Source organism: Nicotiana tomentosiformis, chromosome 6 (assembly GCF_000390325.3).
Source record: "Nicotiana tomentosiformis chromosome 6, ASM39032v3, whole genome shotgun sequence".
NCBI classification, from domain to species: Eukaryota; Viridiplantae; Streptophyta; class Magnoliopsida; order Solanales; family Solanaceae; genus Nicotiana; species Nicotiana tomentosiformis.
The window spans coordinates 14,438,156-14,455,760 of record NC_090817.1 but is presented as its reverse complement, the minus strand read 5'-3'; the positions used below and the strand labels follow the sequence as shown (position 1 = coordinate 14,455,760).

The following is a 17,605-nucleotide window of genomic DNA, read 5'->3' as shown; positions in this document are numbered from 1 at the left end:
CGGGTAGATTCTCTACTGATAGAAGAGCTGACCTCGACCAAAATAACAGGTCGTTACAGGACAGGGAAACATCAGGTCCTCGAGATTCTTCCTACCCTAGGCTTTCTAAATACAACTTCAATGTCAGCGTAGTGGAGCTGGTGTCCTCCATGAGGAACAACAAATAAGAACAATTCCTGAAACCAATGAGATCTGATCCCATCCAAAGGGATCCTAACTTGTGGTGCGAGTACCACAGGACAAACGGCCACCATACTAGGGACTGTCAGCATTTTGGCGAAGAGGTGGTGACATTGTTGAAAAACGTCCATCCCAGGGAATTCTTAAGTGACAGGGCTAAGAACAGCTACGGTCACAATTGCGATAAAGTAGAGCCTTCAATAGCAGGATAAGATTCCCCGCGTTTGATGATCAACATGATTTTCGGGGGGAACGAGATTAGCAGAGTTACATTCTCGGCGGAAAAAATGATGAAGGTATTAGTGACCCATAATAAAAGGCTCCTAGAAAACGTTGAAGACGCCATCACTTTCACGGAGGAAGACGCAAATGGATTGCTGCTACCGCACAATGATGCGTTGGTAATTTATTTAAATGTCTTAGATTTTAAAATTAAATGTATTTTGGTGGACCCGGGAATTTTGGCCAACATCATACAATGGAGAGTGTTGGAGCAATTCAATATCATCGGAAGCATCATTCCAGCCACAAAGCTCCTCGTCGGGTTCAACCTAGCAAGTGTGACAAGCCGAGAAGAGATCTTGCTGCCCACCAATGCCAAAGGGGTGATGAAGATGACCCTTTTTGAGGTGGTGGATGGAGATATGGGTTACAACATCATCCCGGGGAGACCATGGTTGAATGAAATGCAGGTTGTGCCATCAAAGGGAAGGATACTGCGGCATAGCAATTACAGGAACCAACGCTTGCTTCCAAGCCAAGCGAAATCAACCAGGGGGAAGATTCATCGGAATCTTATCAGGTACCAAGGTATTTTTCAGGTACCAGAAGAGACGGATGCCACAAAATCTACATCGGAGGAACTTGAACAAGTCGCATTGTTCGAAAAGTTCTTAGAAAGGAAGTTCCACTTGAGGACAGGACTGCACCCCAAGCTTAGGTATGGATTTATTGAATTCCTAAAATGTATTGTTGATTGTTTTGCATGGCCGCATACGGATATGACGGGTACCCCGCCAAAAGTGGTCATACACAAACTAAGCTTGGATCCCAGCTTCCCTCCCGTAAGACAAAAAAAAGGTCCTATTGCCGAGGTCAGAAACAAATTTGTCAAAGAAGAGGTAACTCGACTGCTTGATATCAGTTCAGTCCGAGAGGTAAAATATCCTGATTGGTTAGCTAACGTAGTAGTAGTTAAATAAGGTGTTCCCAAAAGACTTATTCCCATTGCCAAACATTGATCAAATAATTGATGCAACAACCCGGCACGAGTTAATGAGTTTCCTAGATGCTTATTCTGGGTACAACCAAATCAAAAAGAACCTGGAGGATCAGGAAAAGACTTTGTTTATAACAAATTTTGGCACATATTGTTACAATGTGATGCCCTTCGGGCAAAAAAGCATCGGAGCCACTTATAAACGGCTCGTGAACAAGATGTTTGAAAAGCAAATAGGGAAAACAATGGAAGTTTACATAGATAAAATGCTTGTTAAGTCTTTGAACGCAGGTGATCATCTCAAACACTTGCAAGAAATGTTTGACATCCTAAGGAAGCATAACATGAAGCTTAACCTTGAGAAGTGTGCATTCGGGGTCACAAAGTTCCTGGGATTCCTGGTGTCACAAAGAGGGATCGAGGTTAACCCTGATAAAATCAAAGCTATCGAAGATATCCCGGACCAGCTATCAAGAGTAAAAGAGGTTCAAAGGCTAACGTAGAGATTGGCCGCTGTGAGAAGATTCATTTCCCAGTCTTCGGTGAAATCCCATTATTTCTTCTCGCTGCTCAAAAAGAAGAACAACTTTGAATGGACCCCGGAATGTCAACATGCTTTGAGGGATTTGGAAAGGTATTTGTTGAGTCCTCCATTACTATAAAAATCGGAGAAAGGCAAAAACCTGTTGATCTACTTAGTAGTCTGGGAGGTTGCAGTAAGTGTTGTTTTAGTCCGTGAAGACGAAGGTACACAATCTCATATTTACTACGTTAGTAAAATTTTAACGGGAGTAGAAACGCGCTATCCACATCTGGAAAAATTGGCCTTAGCCTTCATAAGCCTGAACTCTCAGGTAGGCTGGCCAAATGGGCCATCGAAATGAGTGAATTTGACATAGAGTATAAACCTAGGACTGTAATTAAGTCACAAGTTTTGGCCGACTTTGTGGCCGACTTCAGTCTGGTACTGATACCTTTAGCTATTAAAGAAGCAGTAATGGTGTCGGAATTGACATCAGGAGTTTGGAACTTGTTCATGGATGGAGCTTCCAATGTGAAAGAGTCCGGGCTCAGCATAGTATTAACCACGCCTTTGGGAGAAACCCTAAGGCAAGCCATAAGAACTGTTCTGATGACTAACAATGAAGCGGAGTATCAAGATTTGATTGTAGGGCTCGAATTGGCTCGGGTAATGGACTCTAAGGTCATAGAAATCAAATACGACTCCTAGTTGGTGGTAAATCAGGACTACAGGATCTTCGAAGTCTAGGAGGAACGCATGCGGAAATAAGTAGTGAAGGTTCAGGATCTGCTCGCTCTGTTTAGGGAGTGGTCAATCACGCACATCCCGAGGGAAGAGAATGCAGAAGCAGATGTACTAGCTAACCTTGGCTCCTCTATGAAAATGAAAGGATCGGACTCTGGTACGGTCATACAACTTATGCACCCGGTACTGGACGCAGATAGTTATTACGAGGTAAATGCGACTGATTTGGGTTAGAACTGGAGAAACGAAATTATTGACAACCTCAAACACGGGAAATTGCCTGAATATCCCAAGGCAATTCGAGTGTTACGCACTAAGGCAGTGTGATATAGTTTCAAAAGAGGTCAACTATACAGAAAATCTTTCCAAGGCCCATTGGCCCGATGTTTGGGAGCCTCCGAAGCTAATTATGTTATGTGAGAAGCCCACGAAGGGAATTGAGGAAATCACTCAGGCGCAGATTCCTTAATACTAAAATTAATAAGGGCAGGATACTATTGGCCCCGGATGGAATAAGACACCAAAGCTTATGTCCAAAAATGTGATAAATTTCAATAACATGCATCGTTGGTACATCAGTCGATAGAGCCATTGCACTCAGTTCTGTCACCATAGTCGTTCATGAAATGGGAAATGGATATCGTCGGACCACTGCCCCCGGCCCCCGGTAAGGTAAGATTTATTTTGATTTTATATTACTATTTTTCTAAGTGGGTTGAAGCAAGTCCTTATGAGAAGATCGACGAGCGTAAAGTGGTATTCCAAAAGAGATAGCCTGCGACAATGGGCCGCAATTTATAGGCGTAAAGGTCACAAAATTTCTCGAAGATTTGAAAATCAAGAGGATCACAACATCACCTTATCATCCGAGCGCAAATGGCCAAGAAGAATTTTAAAAAATCTCAAAAAGAGATTGGAAGAAGCTAAAGGAAAATGGCCCGAAGAGCTGCCAGGTGTACTATGGGCGTACCGAACAACGACCAAATTGAGGACGGGGGAGACTCATTTCTCTCTTGTGTATGGGACAAAAGCCCTGATTCCGGTAGAAGTAGGTGAACCTACCCTAAGGTATTTTCGGTCAAACAAAGAAGCAAACAATGAAGCAATGTTAGTCAATTTGGATTTGCTCGACAAACGCAAGGACTTGGCGCATATAAGGATGGCAACCCAAAAACAGATAATAGAGAGATATTATAATCGAAGATCCAACTCCATTATTTCAAAGTAGAAGACTTGATTTGAAGGAAAGTAACTTAAAACACCCAGGAACTCAATGAGGGGAAGCTAGTTCCAACATGGGAAGGCCCCTACCGGGTTTCAGCTGTCACCGAGAAAGGGTCATACGAGTTAGAGAATTAAGATGGAGAAACGTTGCTAAGAAACTGGAATGTGGCACACCTCAAGAGATACTATTGTTGATGAACATCATTTGTACTGAAAGTATGTTCTGCACTCTTTTTTCCTTTGTCCAATTTTTGTCCCAAATGGGTTTTTCTAGCAAGGTATTTAACAAGGTAGTAACGGAAAGCTTACTATGAAGGAAGCTTCAGCAATAAGAACTTTAAATAACAAGGCACACAAGCAAAGAACCAATATAGAGTAGTTAGATAGTCTTTTGCTTGATAGCAAATTTCCTACTGGGAAGTTAAGCTTTCTATCGACCAGAGATTATCTGACCGTTCACAAGTGCAAGCCACTGGGGGATTGCTAGATAATCTTTGGCTCGATAGCATAAAATCCTAAGGGGAAGCGATGTTTGTTACCAAACTGAAGATTATCTAGCGATTCACTAGTGGAATCCTAGAAGGTGTAAAACTTCCAATGTTTAAATTTGCATTCTTCGCATTCGAACACTAGGGAAAATGATATGAGGATACGGCCACAACGACTACCATTTCGACCGGAATACGAAACCTGAAAACATAGTTGTATCATCGGGACCGGGGACTGCGCCACTTGCCCCGTAGAAACAAGTTGTACAAGTTAGTCACAAAAAATGGCAATTTCTTTTTAGCACAATGAATGCTTATGTACTTTTGAAAATGGAAGAAACATAGTAAAGTTCTTTCATTTCTATCTTATTTCTTGTTTAAACGATGGATTGATTTTATCATTTGAAAGTTAAACAAGTACTTCAAATGCTAATGCCGTAATGAACATAAGACGTCCTCTTCAAGAGCACCGTAAACATAAGAGGGTCCTCTCTTATGAAAACCCTCACGATAAAGGGTTGATTTCGGAAGAACATGTGCCCGAAATCCAAACACTTTCAGGGGAAATACACCCAAATCCTTGCACAATTAGACGCAAGCAGAAAACCTGCGCAAATACTTAAACAAAAAAAGACGCAAAGAGCAAACTTGCACAAATATTTAAATGAAAGTACCCAGAAAGGAAAACTTATATGATACGTGAACAAAAAAGTATAATTACATAGTTTACCCCTGGAACTTAGGACCAAATCCCTATGCTACACTTTTCGAGCACGGGTAATCTATTACACACCCAACCTTTTCAAAGTGTGCCTAAGACACACATCTTTTGATACATGGAAGGTGCGTGTATAACCAAAATGATAAGAGCGTGAACCATTTAAAAAAAATTCCCAATCCTTTGTTAAGTGTCAGATGTGAACATTTTTTATTTTTTATTTTTTTAAGTAAATGGACCGACCCCAAAACCCTTCCCCCTTCTTCTTTTCTTCTTCCTCGTTACCCATCCCCAATTTTCCTTTCTGTCTTTTTCCAAGACCCTCCTCCCTTTCATCTTCTTATCATGTAATAAACTAATTTACCAAATCCATTATATGAAATTTATACAACTTGCTGTAAATTTTCTTTAAGAGTTCATACCAAAAATATTTTGCTTCTTTTTCTACCATTAAAATTCACTTTACATAAATCAACTATTTTCTTCTATATCTTGAAAATGACTGAAATTATACAATCCCCCAACTCCATTTCTTTTATCTTCAAGCTCCATCAGTAATACACAATGTTTATCACCTAGAGATGTTTATGTGTCTCACCAAGAGAGTCTTGTTACGAACCTATTTTGTATTTTGTATATGTATACAATGGAAGATATTATTGTATTGACAATGGAGTTTTTTAATTCATGAAGTAGGACTAGCTTTTATTTGCTTTGTTTGATTTTGGTCTGATATATGTAAATAAAGGGGGAAGGTAGAGAACAGAGAAGTTTCAATTTCAGATTTCATATCTTCCACTCTTTGTCTATAGTTTGTTATGGAGGAATGCAAAATTGAATTTTCTTGAAGATCACGAGGTGGTTATGGCTTTTTCTTGTGGTCTCCGGCGACGATAACAGATGGTAAAAGAAGATGGGAAGTTAGAGGGTATTTTAATTCGGGGGTATAAGCATAATTATATATATATATTATTTTATTTTTTATGTTAATGACACGTGTCATGATTTTATTAGTGTGTGATCTCACATATATTTTGAAAAATTAGTCAAGAAAAAAATAGTGTATCTTAGGCACACTTTAGAAAGGTTGGGTGTAAAATAGATTGCCCGTGCTCAGAAAATGTATCACGGGGATTTGGTCCTAAGTTTCGGGAGTAAACTATGTAATCAATAAATATGCCAAAATGCACAAATACAAAAGTTTGGAAGCAAAAACTAAGCTATTGCATCTCCGGAACCCGGAGGAAGAGAAACATCTACGTCCCTAGGAGAAGTGTGGATCGGCTGCCGGTTTGATAATTTGGCCTTCATCATTTTGGCCTTCAGCATCATTGCCTTCCGGTTCCTCTTCAATTCCTCTTCAGTTCCAGAGAACTCAGAACCGGAACCAGAAGAATTGGTAGCATCAGGCCGGGCCAGAAGGCCCCTTTTTGCAGCTAACTCCAGTTTATTGGCCTTAACTATTTCAGAATCAAACTCAATGACACCTGCTTTGGCCTCTTCCAAGGTTTTTCTCCTCATGTTATACATAACATATATTTTTTCAATAATGAGGGAAGTCGCTCGGCATTGAAGTTCTTCTTTAAGCTGGCCAACCTCAGCAGAAAGGTTTTTCCACGCGTATCTAACGAACCGGAGGCTGACATCGAGGTCACGGATAGTAGAGCTAAAAATTCTATTATGCTCAATGGTCCTCTTAAGCTTCTCCTCCAACTGGGCATACTTTGCCCCGGGAGAAACAAGCTCGTCAACTTTGGAGTTTAAGGCCGCCTCCAAATTATTCAATCTTTCAGCAGAGGCAGTTTCACGATCGGATGAAGCAAGAACGACATTATGGATTTCAACACAATTGGCTTTAGCCTCTTCAAATTGAGCCCTCAATGGGGCACCTCTTGGCTAAGGGTCACTACTTCTTATTCCTTTTGCTGCAACCGAGCCTCCAATTCTATGGCCTCAGTAGCTTGAGCTTCCACTTATGAGAGGCGAGTAGCATTTTGGTCTCTCTCGGCCAAAAACTGATCCCGCTCGGAGGTAAGTTCCTTCTTATCATGAATTATCCTTTGAAAGCCCTCAGAATCAAGGAGGTTGGCATGCAAAACAAGACTGCTAATTCAAAACCTTTCCATAACACAAATAGAAGAAACAACAGAAAAAATAAAGACTATATTGCCATTGCGTTGTGCATGGCATTGTTCAACAAGCACTCTCCCAAGAGAGTTTGTATCTTTTCCCAATCTTTATCTGAAGTAAAAGGATTCATATAGTTAGCTTGTTCCACTTACTGGGACAACAGATTACATCTGGTGGAAACCGAAAGGGTGGCGATCCTCCTCATTTGAGGATCTTTTGAGGGGCAGCATAATTTTGCCCCAGGTTCCCATGAACTGGGGACTGGGGAAGAGGGGCATCCTCTTCTCGGGCAGATGCGACAGGCGAAAATGATGTATAAGTTGCTGGTGGCGAAGACAGAGTTGGAGAAGAGGGAGATAAAGCGGATGTCATTGTAGGGTAAGAAGCAGTTATGGAAGGTGCAGTGCTGGTTGATGATTTCTCGTCAACTGAATACGGAAGAGGGCCGGTACTTAACCTTATAGTACCGGGCGTCATAGTTGGGACTTGGAAGAATGAGTTGTATCTTCCACCGCCTCGTCCTCGGTTGAGGTACCGGGCGTGTCGAGGCATCGTCCTCGGTTGGTGTAGTTAACTCAACAGATTGAGCATTCTACTGAGTTGATGAAGGTCGTCGTGTTCTATGTAGAGAAGCCCCATCATCACTGGCTTCTCCATCATCGTCAATTACCACGATTTCTAGGATCGGCTCAGGCGTGGCGCTCATCACCACAACATCCGAAGATGACTCGAGTACTGGGTTCTTTGCCTTTTTATTTGTTCCCCCGTCCGCGAATGCGCATCTAGTTTTTTGTTACTTGTTATCCGGTCGGGGACTACGAGAAGAAGCACTTGCAGCAGAAGTAGGCTCCGAAACACCTGTTCGTGTAAAAGCCTCCAGCAACAGCCTTGCTGCGTCAGCGGGATTAGCCAAAATGTCCTCCTCGAGGACGACAACTGGGCCCTGGGACAGACCTGAATTCAGCAAGAAATAAAGATTAATTAATTTCCTTATATGAAAAGTAAAAGCAAGGTGATTTCAATTTATCATGATTTTTGGCCTTCCACCCATATTTGAGAGCCAGTTCCTTACACCTGCGGGTCTCGGGCATAGTAACATCCAAGATTTTTTGGAACCACTGGTCCAAGCTTTCAACCATAGGTAGTACCCATCGAGTTTCTAAAACGGATGAAAGAAGAGGGGTTAATAACTATATGGGACGATCTTTAATGGAAGAAAAGGAAAATGGGAAACTTACGAGTGTGGTTCCATAATTCCGGAAAGGATGAAGCTATGGATGGAATGATGTCACTGGTGGTAGCTATAACAAACCGTTCCACCCACCCACGGTCATTAGCATCATCCATGCTAGATAGCAGAGCATGGTGGCCACGCTTATTGAAATTTATCATCCCGAAGACATGTGACTGTTTTCCACACAGAAGGACTTACTTGTGCCAGGCAAACCTAGTAGCAGATGCATAACTCCACGATGATGAAGTCAAGATCTCCACTCAAAGAAAATGACCCCAAAGTGAAGGGATACATACAAAAATACGTAAAGCCCTTCTTGGGGTAAGGTTACCCACTATTCCAGATCAGGGACGATAATATTTAGATCTTGGCAATGATAGTCTTCCTTCACAACACTAATACTAGAAGGGCGAATGGAAGAAGGGTATACGCTAATGGACCATGTACGGGGGTAAGCGGTAGGACACTTCTCTTTGAAGTCCTTCATCGTAACAAGACTCTTTGGGATGATGGTGCTCACCGTAGGAGAAGCATTGTCATCAGCTTTGCTTTTGTTCTTTGAGGAACTAGGGTTTCTGGAAGAAGAGGCTATTTTTTATCAGAAAGAAAGGAAGGTTTTTTCTCAAGAAGAAGATTAAAGAAAGGCTGAAGATCAAAGTACGAGTTAAGTAAAGAGAGTTTGTGAAAGTCTATAAAATTATGACATGTAAATGAAGAAGTTTAATGCGTATAAGTAAAGGAATAGGCGGCTAAAATTGTGACCATAATTACCTCGATAACCAACAAAAGTGATGTTGAATCATGGGATGACACGTGTTAGAGGCATTAAATGTGGAGAGACGTTCGTCTAATCAACCTCCAGAAACATTTTAGAGGGTGTTAGAGAATTTCCCGCGAAGAAAGGTATCTTTACCAACTTCCCGGTGACACAAAGTTATGCCACCGGAAAGCAAGGGGCTACCTATATGAGGTAAGATATATTCATATTTAATGATCGCATGAGAAAGCGACACGTGGAGCCGAAGACAAAAGATAGCCAAACCCGAAGGCAATGATATTGCTTGTCATCGGAGAGAATGATACTCATAAAGACAAGATACATACCACCATCCGGTAGCATTCAATAAAGAATATTCTACAACATTAAGTGCATGATATGTTACAGAGAATATGGTATTCACTTCCCATCGTTACACATTCTTCAATGGCTCACATAATTGTTATTAAAGAGGAGCTTAACCCTAGGACCTTGTTCCCTAGGTGTAACTATAAATAGTGAGTTCTATCATCATTGTAAAGACACGAATTTTCTAACAAGCATATATTATACTTTATCAAAATCTCAAATAACATTTTACTTTCTTGCTTACTTGCACTGTTCTTATTGCTCGTGGTAGCTCTGTTCCCGGAACCAAGATATCTACCGTTTATTTTAATTTTAAGGCTAAGTCTTATATTTCTGTCTAATTCATCTATTATTTTTGGATAAAATTAATTCACTTGTCTATAAACCATATATAAATTCAAATGTACCATTTTACGGGTGTTATCAGCTCCGCCTTAGCGGTTTCCTTATCCAAATCCAGCTGGTTCATTCTGCCTTTCTACCCTTCGGCCATGGTCTGGACCTCGTTCATCTTGGCTCGGAACTAGTCGATCAGGTCAATTTTCTGTTGGACATGCGAGGTTGTGTTGTTAGTCACCACGACTAGCTCCTCATTTTTAGGTACAAAGACCTTTACCGTTTCAACTAGGTCAGCATGTTCCCGTTTGAGGGTCGAAGTTTCCTTCTGAGCCTTGTCTAGCTTGGCCTGGATATCTTTGACAGCTCCGTCATGTTGCTCACTGAGAAGCCTGTACATGTCTTTCTTCTGAACCTTCTCCTTGAGCTCGAACTCGAGCTGGTTGATTTCAAAGAGGTGCTAGAGAAAGCTCCCATGGTGAAGCATCGAGGTCTGCAAAAGTACAAAAATAGTAAAAGAAGTCGAAACCTTAGTGGAATTCACGAGGGAGTGTAAAATCATCGATGCCTTACCCGGTTCAACGCCTGTTGCACCTCATTGAAAAGACTTGGTGTGCCCACGTCGTTCATATTTTCCTGGTCCTCCTCGATCACCAAGCATCAGAGGTCGCTGGCTATACCCACTGTAGCGGATAGAACCCGAGCATCCTCCGGGACCGTAAGAATGACTGTACACTTGCGGCTGGGATACATGCTCGGTGCGAGAAACTGTTTCACCGGTTTTGGGCTCGAACTAGGCCCGCCATCTCCCCAGGGCACATTTTTTTTTCAGGATCTCTAGGTCGCCCAGGCCGGAAAATATTTCCAATGTGGACACATTCATACCATCGAAGAAAGAGTTGAGAGGGTCATCTACACCCTGAACTCCTTCGCTTGACTTTTCCTTTCCCTCTTGGGCCTCTTCAAGCATGGACTCTATATATGAGGGACTCCTGATGATATCAATCATACCAATCGCCTCCTTCAAAATAGGAACGGTTTCTTGGGAGGTCACAACATCTACCTCCACTTCGGCCCCTCGAATCGGAAGAGGATCGGCCTCGTGGCCCCTTCCCTTGGTTGTCACATGCTCCCCAACAGGGGTTGATCTATGGGAGACAAAGATGTCATCTTCTACATACTCATCCCTGAGTCGGTGAAGAAAGACAGGGTCCGGTACCCTAGACTTAGTGTTCTTCTTGGGCTTACAAGCCCGGGAAGCTGCCCTCTTTTTCATTTTCACCTAGGGACCCGGGGAGCCCGAGGACTTTCTTTTCCTCTTTTTCTCCCCCGCCAGCCCCGGTCTATCCCGTAACGGAAGGATCAGTGGATAAGAACACATCGTCATCACCATCCAGCGGCTTAAGTTTAGTGGTCTTAGGCAAACCTACGAAGGAAAGCAAAAAGAAAGTCAGCATTGTGTAAGCTTGGGGCGTAATAATAACTATACAGGGAAAAGCCTTACTATGAGAATGGGCCTTCCATCTGCCCTTCGAAATCCTGCTTCATGCACGATCGAAGTATGACATCTGCTTGCATATTTCTTCTATCCCTTCCTTGAGCCGGGGGACCACATTGAGAACCTGGGCAACAGCTGCACGACCATAAATACTTGCGATGAGAAAGAAAATAAAGGAAAATTGACATTTAATGAAAGACTACACTTATGAGATGCATTCCACTTTTCAGGGAATGGAAAAAACTTGGGAGGGATCAGATCTTCAGCTTTTACCTGAACAAAATGTTTGTGGCAACCTCAGTCTTGATCCTCATCGATACTCAAAAATTGAGCCTTGTCCGGCAAACAAGCTTGATTAGTCCCCCTCGAAAAATTCAGGGGCTGTATAGACGGTGTAGGTGATCGAGGGTGAACCGAGGAGATTTGGTGTTGTTCACAAAATAACGTAGGAGGATAACGATCCTCCAAAGAGACGGGTGGATTTACCCGAGGCACACCTCTTACCTCTTACATAAGGCCAGAACTATTGGGTCTATCGGGCCTAGTGTGAAGGGGTAAGTTTAGATACTTAAATACCCCTCAACGTGGGTAGTACTATCATCCTTAGGCCTGGGGACTACCACGTCCCTGCCTTCCCATTTACAGTCCTCTCGGACTATGGGAAGGGTATCTTCGATAATTGAGCATATGTATCTCCATGCTCCTTCACCTCGGTCTTGTTTGGCTGAGGCCTTCCCGACCTTGAAGTCGTCCTTGAATTGAGCATCCCCCGAGTATAAAGCTTTTCATGGGGGGATCTAGGGCCACTTCGGGAGAAATTGACGATCGCAAAACCGGTGTATAAAACATAGGCTCGCTAGTTGAATATAGTATAAAAAATATCATATCTACATGGATTGGATTTAAATAATATTTTTGTAGCCTCTAGTTAATTTCTATCCAAGATGATCAATAATTTATATTTGTATGAATTAAAACTAAAATTTACTATAAGTTTAAACTATTGGCTAATGACAATCGCCACAAGATTTAGCAAAGAAGATATCAATAGGAGGAAATAAGGGTTGATTGGATAGGTGCAAGATACTTGTTTATGAATTAACTCTAGTTGATTCACTTCTAAGGTTCAAGTGAGTCTCTCAAATTAACTCAATTATAGTTCAAACGTTCAGCAGAAACTCCTCTCTTGATTAAGTCTCAACCTCATGATATTAACTAAGTTAAGCTCGGGGAAGATATGCAAGAATTCGTAGTGAATTAGTCTTTAGGAGAACCTCTTTCGATTATTCTCCTAACTAGGTCTAAACAATAATTCAACTAGCCTTTTTCGATTACTAAGAAGAATCAATGAATTTAACCAACAAGATAATGCAAGAACATCACAAGTTATGCCTCTCTCAATTACATGAACTAGTGAATATCGATGCAATAATTAAAACACCCAAAACAATTCAATACATAAAAACTAGAGTTAATATTCACAAACAATTCTCAAAACACCAAATCCATAAATCCCTAAAGAAAAATTACTCCATAGATGTGGAGTAATTGATCACAAATAAAGTTAAGTTAAAGGAAAACATACAACGATCCAAACTCTTGTCTTGAGTGAGGATTGAATGATGAAATCCTTGTGCTATTCTTTCTCCCACTTCTCCTTAGCCTCCTTAGGTCTAAAGTGTGTCAAAAGTCCTAAAAATACCATTTTCCCATGTATATGTACCAAGTAGGGTCGGCCCCAAACAAACACACCTTATACATCACGAAATAGGACTTTTCCCGGATAGGACGTGCGTGACCGCGCACCTGGAAGGGTGTTCGCGCATATGGCCGTGCATTTTGTGTAGTGTTCTGCCTCACATGCGAGCCCAGTACGCGGTCGTGCACCTGGGTGATGTCCGACTCGATTCTTCGTTTCTCTTTTTGAATGCACTAGTGTCAATTGATCCCCGAACTCGATCCCAACTAAATCCTCGGGCTTTTACTCAGACGTCAAAGCTCCAAAATAGCGTGAATTCATCTTATAACATCTACATAACTCTGAATCACTCCTACAAGACATAAAACATATAATTAGTGCAAAACGCTAGCAATTAAGGCTCAAACTCAATTAAAGTGCATTAAATTAGAGTGCGACAAGTAACTAAAATACACAATTATAGCCTACCATCAGCAATCACCTCGGGAGCAGCCACCTCAGAACCGCCACCTTGGCATCTGTGGCCGGGTGGGAAGATGAAGAGGAAGCCTGATGAGGAACTGATTTGAAAGTCTTAGCCATCGCGGTATGGAAAGTATCAATAATTGAAGGAAAAGTATGAAGGTTTGAAGGTAGGAAGAAGATCTAGGTAGAAACCTAAGAACAATTATGAAGATTTGAAGATATGAATATTTGAAAGAGTTGAAAGCCGCTAGAGAATTCGAAGGTAAAAGCTAGGATCGGAAAGTAGAAGAAGTACAAAACGTCGAAGCTTTTATAGGAGAAAATGTAATCAATATGCGACGTTTCACATTCGGAGGCGACCGGCCGATGATCGACATGTGTTCGAAGACAGAACGACGCGACTGATAGGACGTTTTGGCTTATTTGCCATCTCAGTTGTAATGTACGAAGGAAGGAATCTGGGTTCATCTGTCGTTTTCCATCATTTCGGCAAACCTACTTTCTGAGAAATGAGGGGACTATCTATATACGGATGAACTCGGGGTTAGTGCACACCTAGACCTCCCGGCAAGTCAAACGAAGTAAGAGTATGAATGTATGAGATCGAGACCGAAGTTAGGAACTCTTTGGATCGAGGCTGGAACGGGGTACTCGCCGTCGGTACAGACAAGACAACACTCTCTGAACCGAAAACGAGCTCCAAGACCTCGGAAAGCACTACAAACGGTTGCACACGACTAACAGAGGGTCATGATATCCACATCTAACCGGATATTACGATGCGGATCTCGCCCCGATGTCGGTAGTGTATCAGTAATTGACAAGAAAGGGGGATTTTTACCTTTTTTAGAATTGTGCCAATGATGAAACTCTCTTACTATATAAAGGAAAAACTTTTTTATTCAATAGATAAATTGTAACACGTATTTCCAGGCAATTCAAACTTATTTATGTGCTTTCTAGCTATTGAAAAGTTCTTATTTTAATCATAGTTCTTCATATACATTTGGCTTCGAATTGAGGGTCAGGTCGAAGACAAAACTATTGTTCGGCTTAAATCCGAGCTCGGCCTTAACATTACAACTGGTTTGGTTATTCATGTTATCTTTAATTTGTTTATCTAACATTCTTTATTAATTGTGTTGAAGCAATCCATTTATCCTTAAAATCGCGTACAAATTTAATCGTTATCCGTTTTAAGGGTAAAGATAAGTCACTTTTAATAGAGTGGGTTTTAACTCATAAAGTGAAACTTTTCGAAGCGAATTTAAATTAATCAAAAGCCAATAATGCAAATACACTGGATAAAGAAAAGAAAAGAATTAATTGAATTGGTAGAGAAAATGTGGCCTCACATTTGTTTGAGAATGGGGACCAATAATTTTGCCGAAATATGAATAAGGGGAAGGAAAGAATGAACAAGTCAAAGATACCAATTGTCCCAGCCATATGAATGGCTGTAGCTATGCTTGTATTTTTTTGCCGAAATTTTAAGTTATATACACAATATATTTATACGGTCATTTATAATATAATAATTTAAGATAAATTTTGTGACAAATATTAATTACTAACTTAATTATTTTAGTAATTAATCTGCTATTGCATATTAAATTACTATTCGGTGTATACAACTCAAATTGTATTACACATGCATTCTGTGAATTAGCCATTAGTAAGTTATCAGCATCATTTTGCCTTTAGAGATTATATTCAAAGATTTTTTCTTGGATAGTTATAGCGGTCCATAGGCGCGAAATGCACCTTGGGGGAGGGGAGGAGGGGGAACGGACGGACAGGGCGGTCTCCTGAACATAATCCTTTCAGGCAGTGGTAGTTTAGTCCATGGTCCATTGGATAGTCGGTGCAAGACAAGAAATTGGAACACATTGATTTCACTCGTTTCCGCCCCTCGGCTTGGTCAGTACTTCCATACTGTTGGACAATGATGCTTATACTTGTTCATTAATTATGACGGTTCATCGGAGCCGCTTTCCTCCTCCCTTTTCTGCTCACTTGCAGGGGTCTGTTTTTCCTTGTCATTTTCAGTTTGGAATGAAAAATGCAACTTGCACTGCCATTCCCATTCTACTTCTACCTAATTCCATCCGCAATTACTTTATGGTGGAAAATACATAGGAAAATGAAAGTAATTAAGCCTTTTCTTTACTATTTTCGTTATTCATTTTTTATGGGATAATTCTTGCGTTTTGTCCTATATATAGTTGTAGTTATATGAAAACTTCTTTGACTTATTTTTTTAATTTGTAATCTTTATACTCTCTTAATTATTCAATTGCCGCACAACTTATTATGTTACAACAATAACAATTAATAACAACAATAACCCAGTAAAATCTCACAAGTGAGGACCGGGGAGGGTAGAGTGTACACAAACCTTACCCTTAACCCGAAGGGTAAAGAGGTTATTTCCGAAAGCCTCTCGGCATAACTTATTATGTTAAGAGAGGTAATATTGACATAGCCGCTTTGGCCCCCACTTTCAGAAATTAAACTGAAAATTTCTATCCAAGTCTTTTATTTATTTTCCTTTTATGGTTTGTGGACTTTGATAGTTAATTGTGGAAAAGTCACGGGAAATAAAAAATAAATCTTTAAATCCACCCATTATTTAATTAGTTCAGATAAAAGATATTAATTGAGCTGCAAATTCGACTTTTTTCACAATTATTTTCACATGACATGTCGACGACTGGTTAGTATTAGAAGAACTACGTAACCTAGCTATGCTATATTTGCCTAATTGAAGTGGATACATTATATTGAGAGGCTATTGTGTGAAATAGGTATAAATGGCAGCTCAAAGGTCACAAAAATATTGATTATTAATGAATGCATCGTATTATTAAATTAAACTCGTGTTCATCACAATTAAAGAATTTGAATTTCTTAAGCTTGAAAAAAGACTAAAGAGGTCATTCATAAATATTTGAATATGTGGAATGGTAGAAAAAATGTGGCCTCATCTTGCTTTCAAAATGGGGACCAATCTGTCAGCAATAAGGATAAGGGTTATAAAAAGATGAGTAATTAAAATGCACTATAGTAAAATTCGCTTAACTTTATACCTTTAAGCACGTATCATCGGATATTTACTGACTTACTCCACCTTTCTTTTATGCTGAAAAAGAAAATGATTACCGCTCCGAACAGAAGAGAGACGACTTTTATTTCGGATATTATAAATGCACAAATAAAACACCTTCGTCTTAATCCAATCTACGTCAATTTAATTACAGATTAAAATAATGAGAGATTACGGTATAAGCAGATAAAAATTACTAGGTAAATTTTTTAAATCTATTTAATCCGAGTAGATAGAGTTACAGCAGGTACCGATAGATGGTACTTTTCCTATATATATATATATATATATATATATATGTTATCAACATCATTATTGCCTTTTAGAGATTGTTCAAAGATATTACTTTCCCTTGTCTTTCAGTTTGGAATGAAGGTTTCAAGCCCCTACATTTCACTGCTTTTTCCGCTCTACTTTGTTTTTCAGTAAGCATATTTTTTATTTCATTTTTCTTATTTGGGACAATTCTTGGGTTTACTTGCATGGGATTTCTACGTAAGTTCATTAAAGAAAGGGTTTGAAAATAGAAAAGATACAAATGCGGTATATTTTATAATAAAGATACATTCACATTTAAAGTTGTTAGATTATGCCAACTTCTTTTGACTTATTTTTCTAATTTGCAACTTTTACAGTATTTTTGAAAGAATTATTCAATTCCAGTACAACAAAACATTTGATGTCGTTGTAATATTGTTGCATTTTTATACCTAGTATGCCACTATAAACAATCACATGTATTTTAGGTACGATGATATCTTTTCACCGGCCAAAGCTCTTATAACCTAATTTATAAATTCCTTCTTATATTATTTTCATTTTCTAGCAACTAATGAATGGTCAAGAGCAGTATTTAACGACAAGAATAGATTTAAGTTAAGTCACCCTATTAGAGAAAGCCGTTTTTTTTTAAAG

The 17,605-nt window shown here is 40.1% G+C and overlaps 1 protein-coding gene across 1 annotated transcript; it reads left to right on the top strand.

Annotated features, from left to right (window-relative positions):
• Positions 1-467: 467 nt before the first annotated feature.
• LOC104096379 (uncharacterized) lies at positions 468-1,382 on the top strand. The gene has a single exon (XM_070178239.1). It carries the CDS (start codon positions 468-470, stop codon positions 1,380-1,382), a length of 915 nt encoding a protein of 304 aa, XP_070034340.1.
• Positions 1,383-17,605: the final 16,223 nt, after the last annotated feature.

Excerpts from the sequence above, each read along its gene's own strand:
- LOC104096379 (XM_070178239.1), top strand. The coding sequence starts at position 468 with ATGATGAAGGTATTAGTGACCCATAATAAAAGGCTCCTAGAAAACGTT.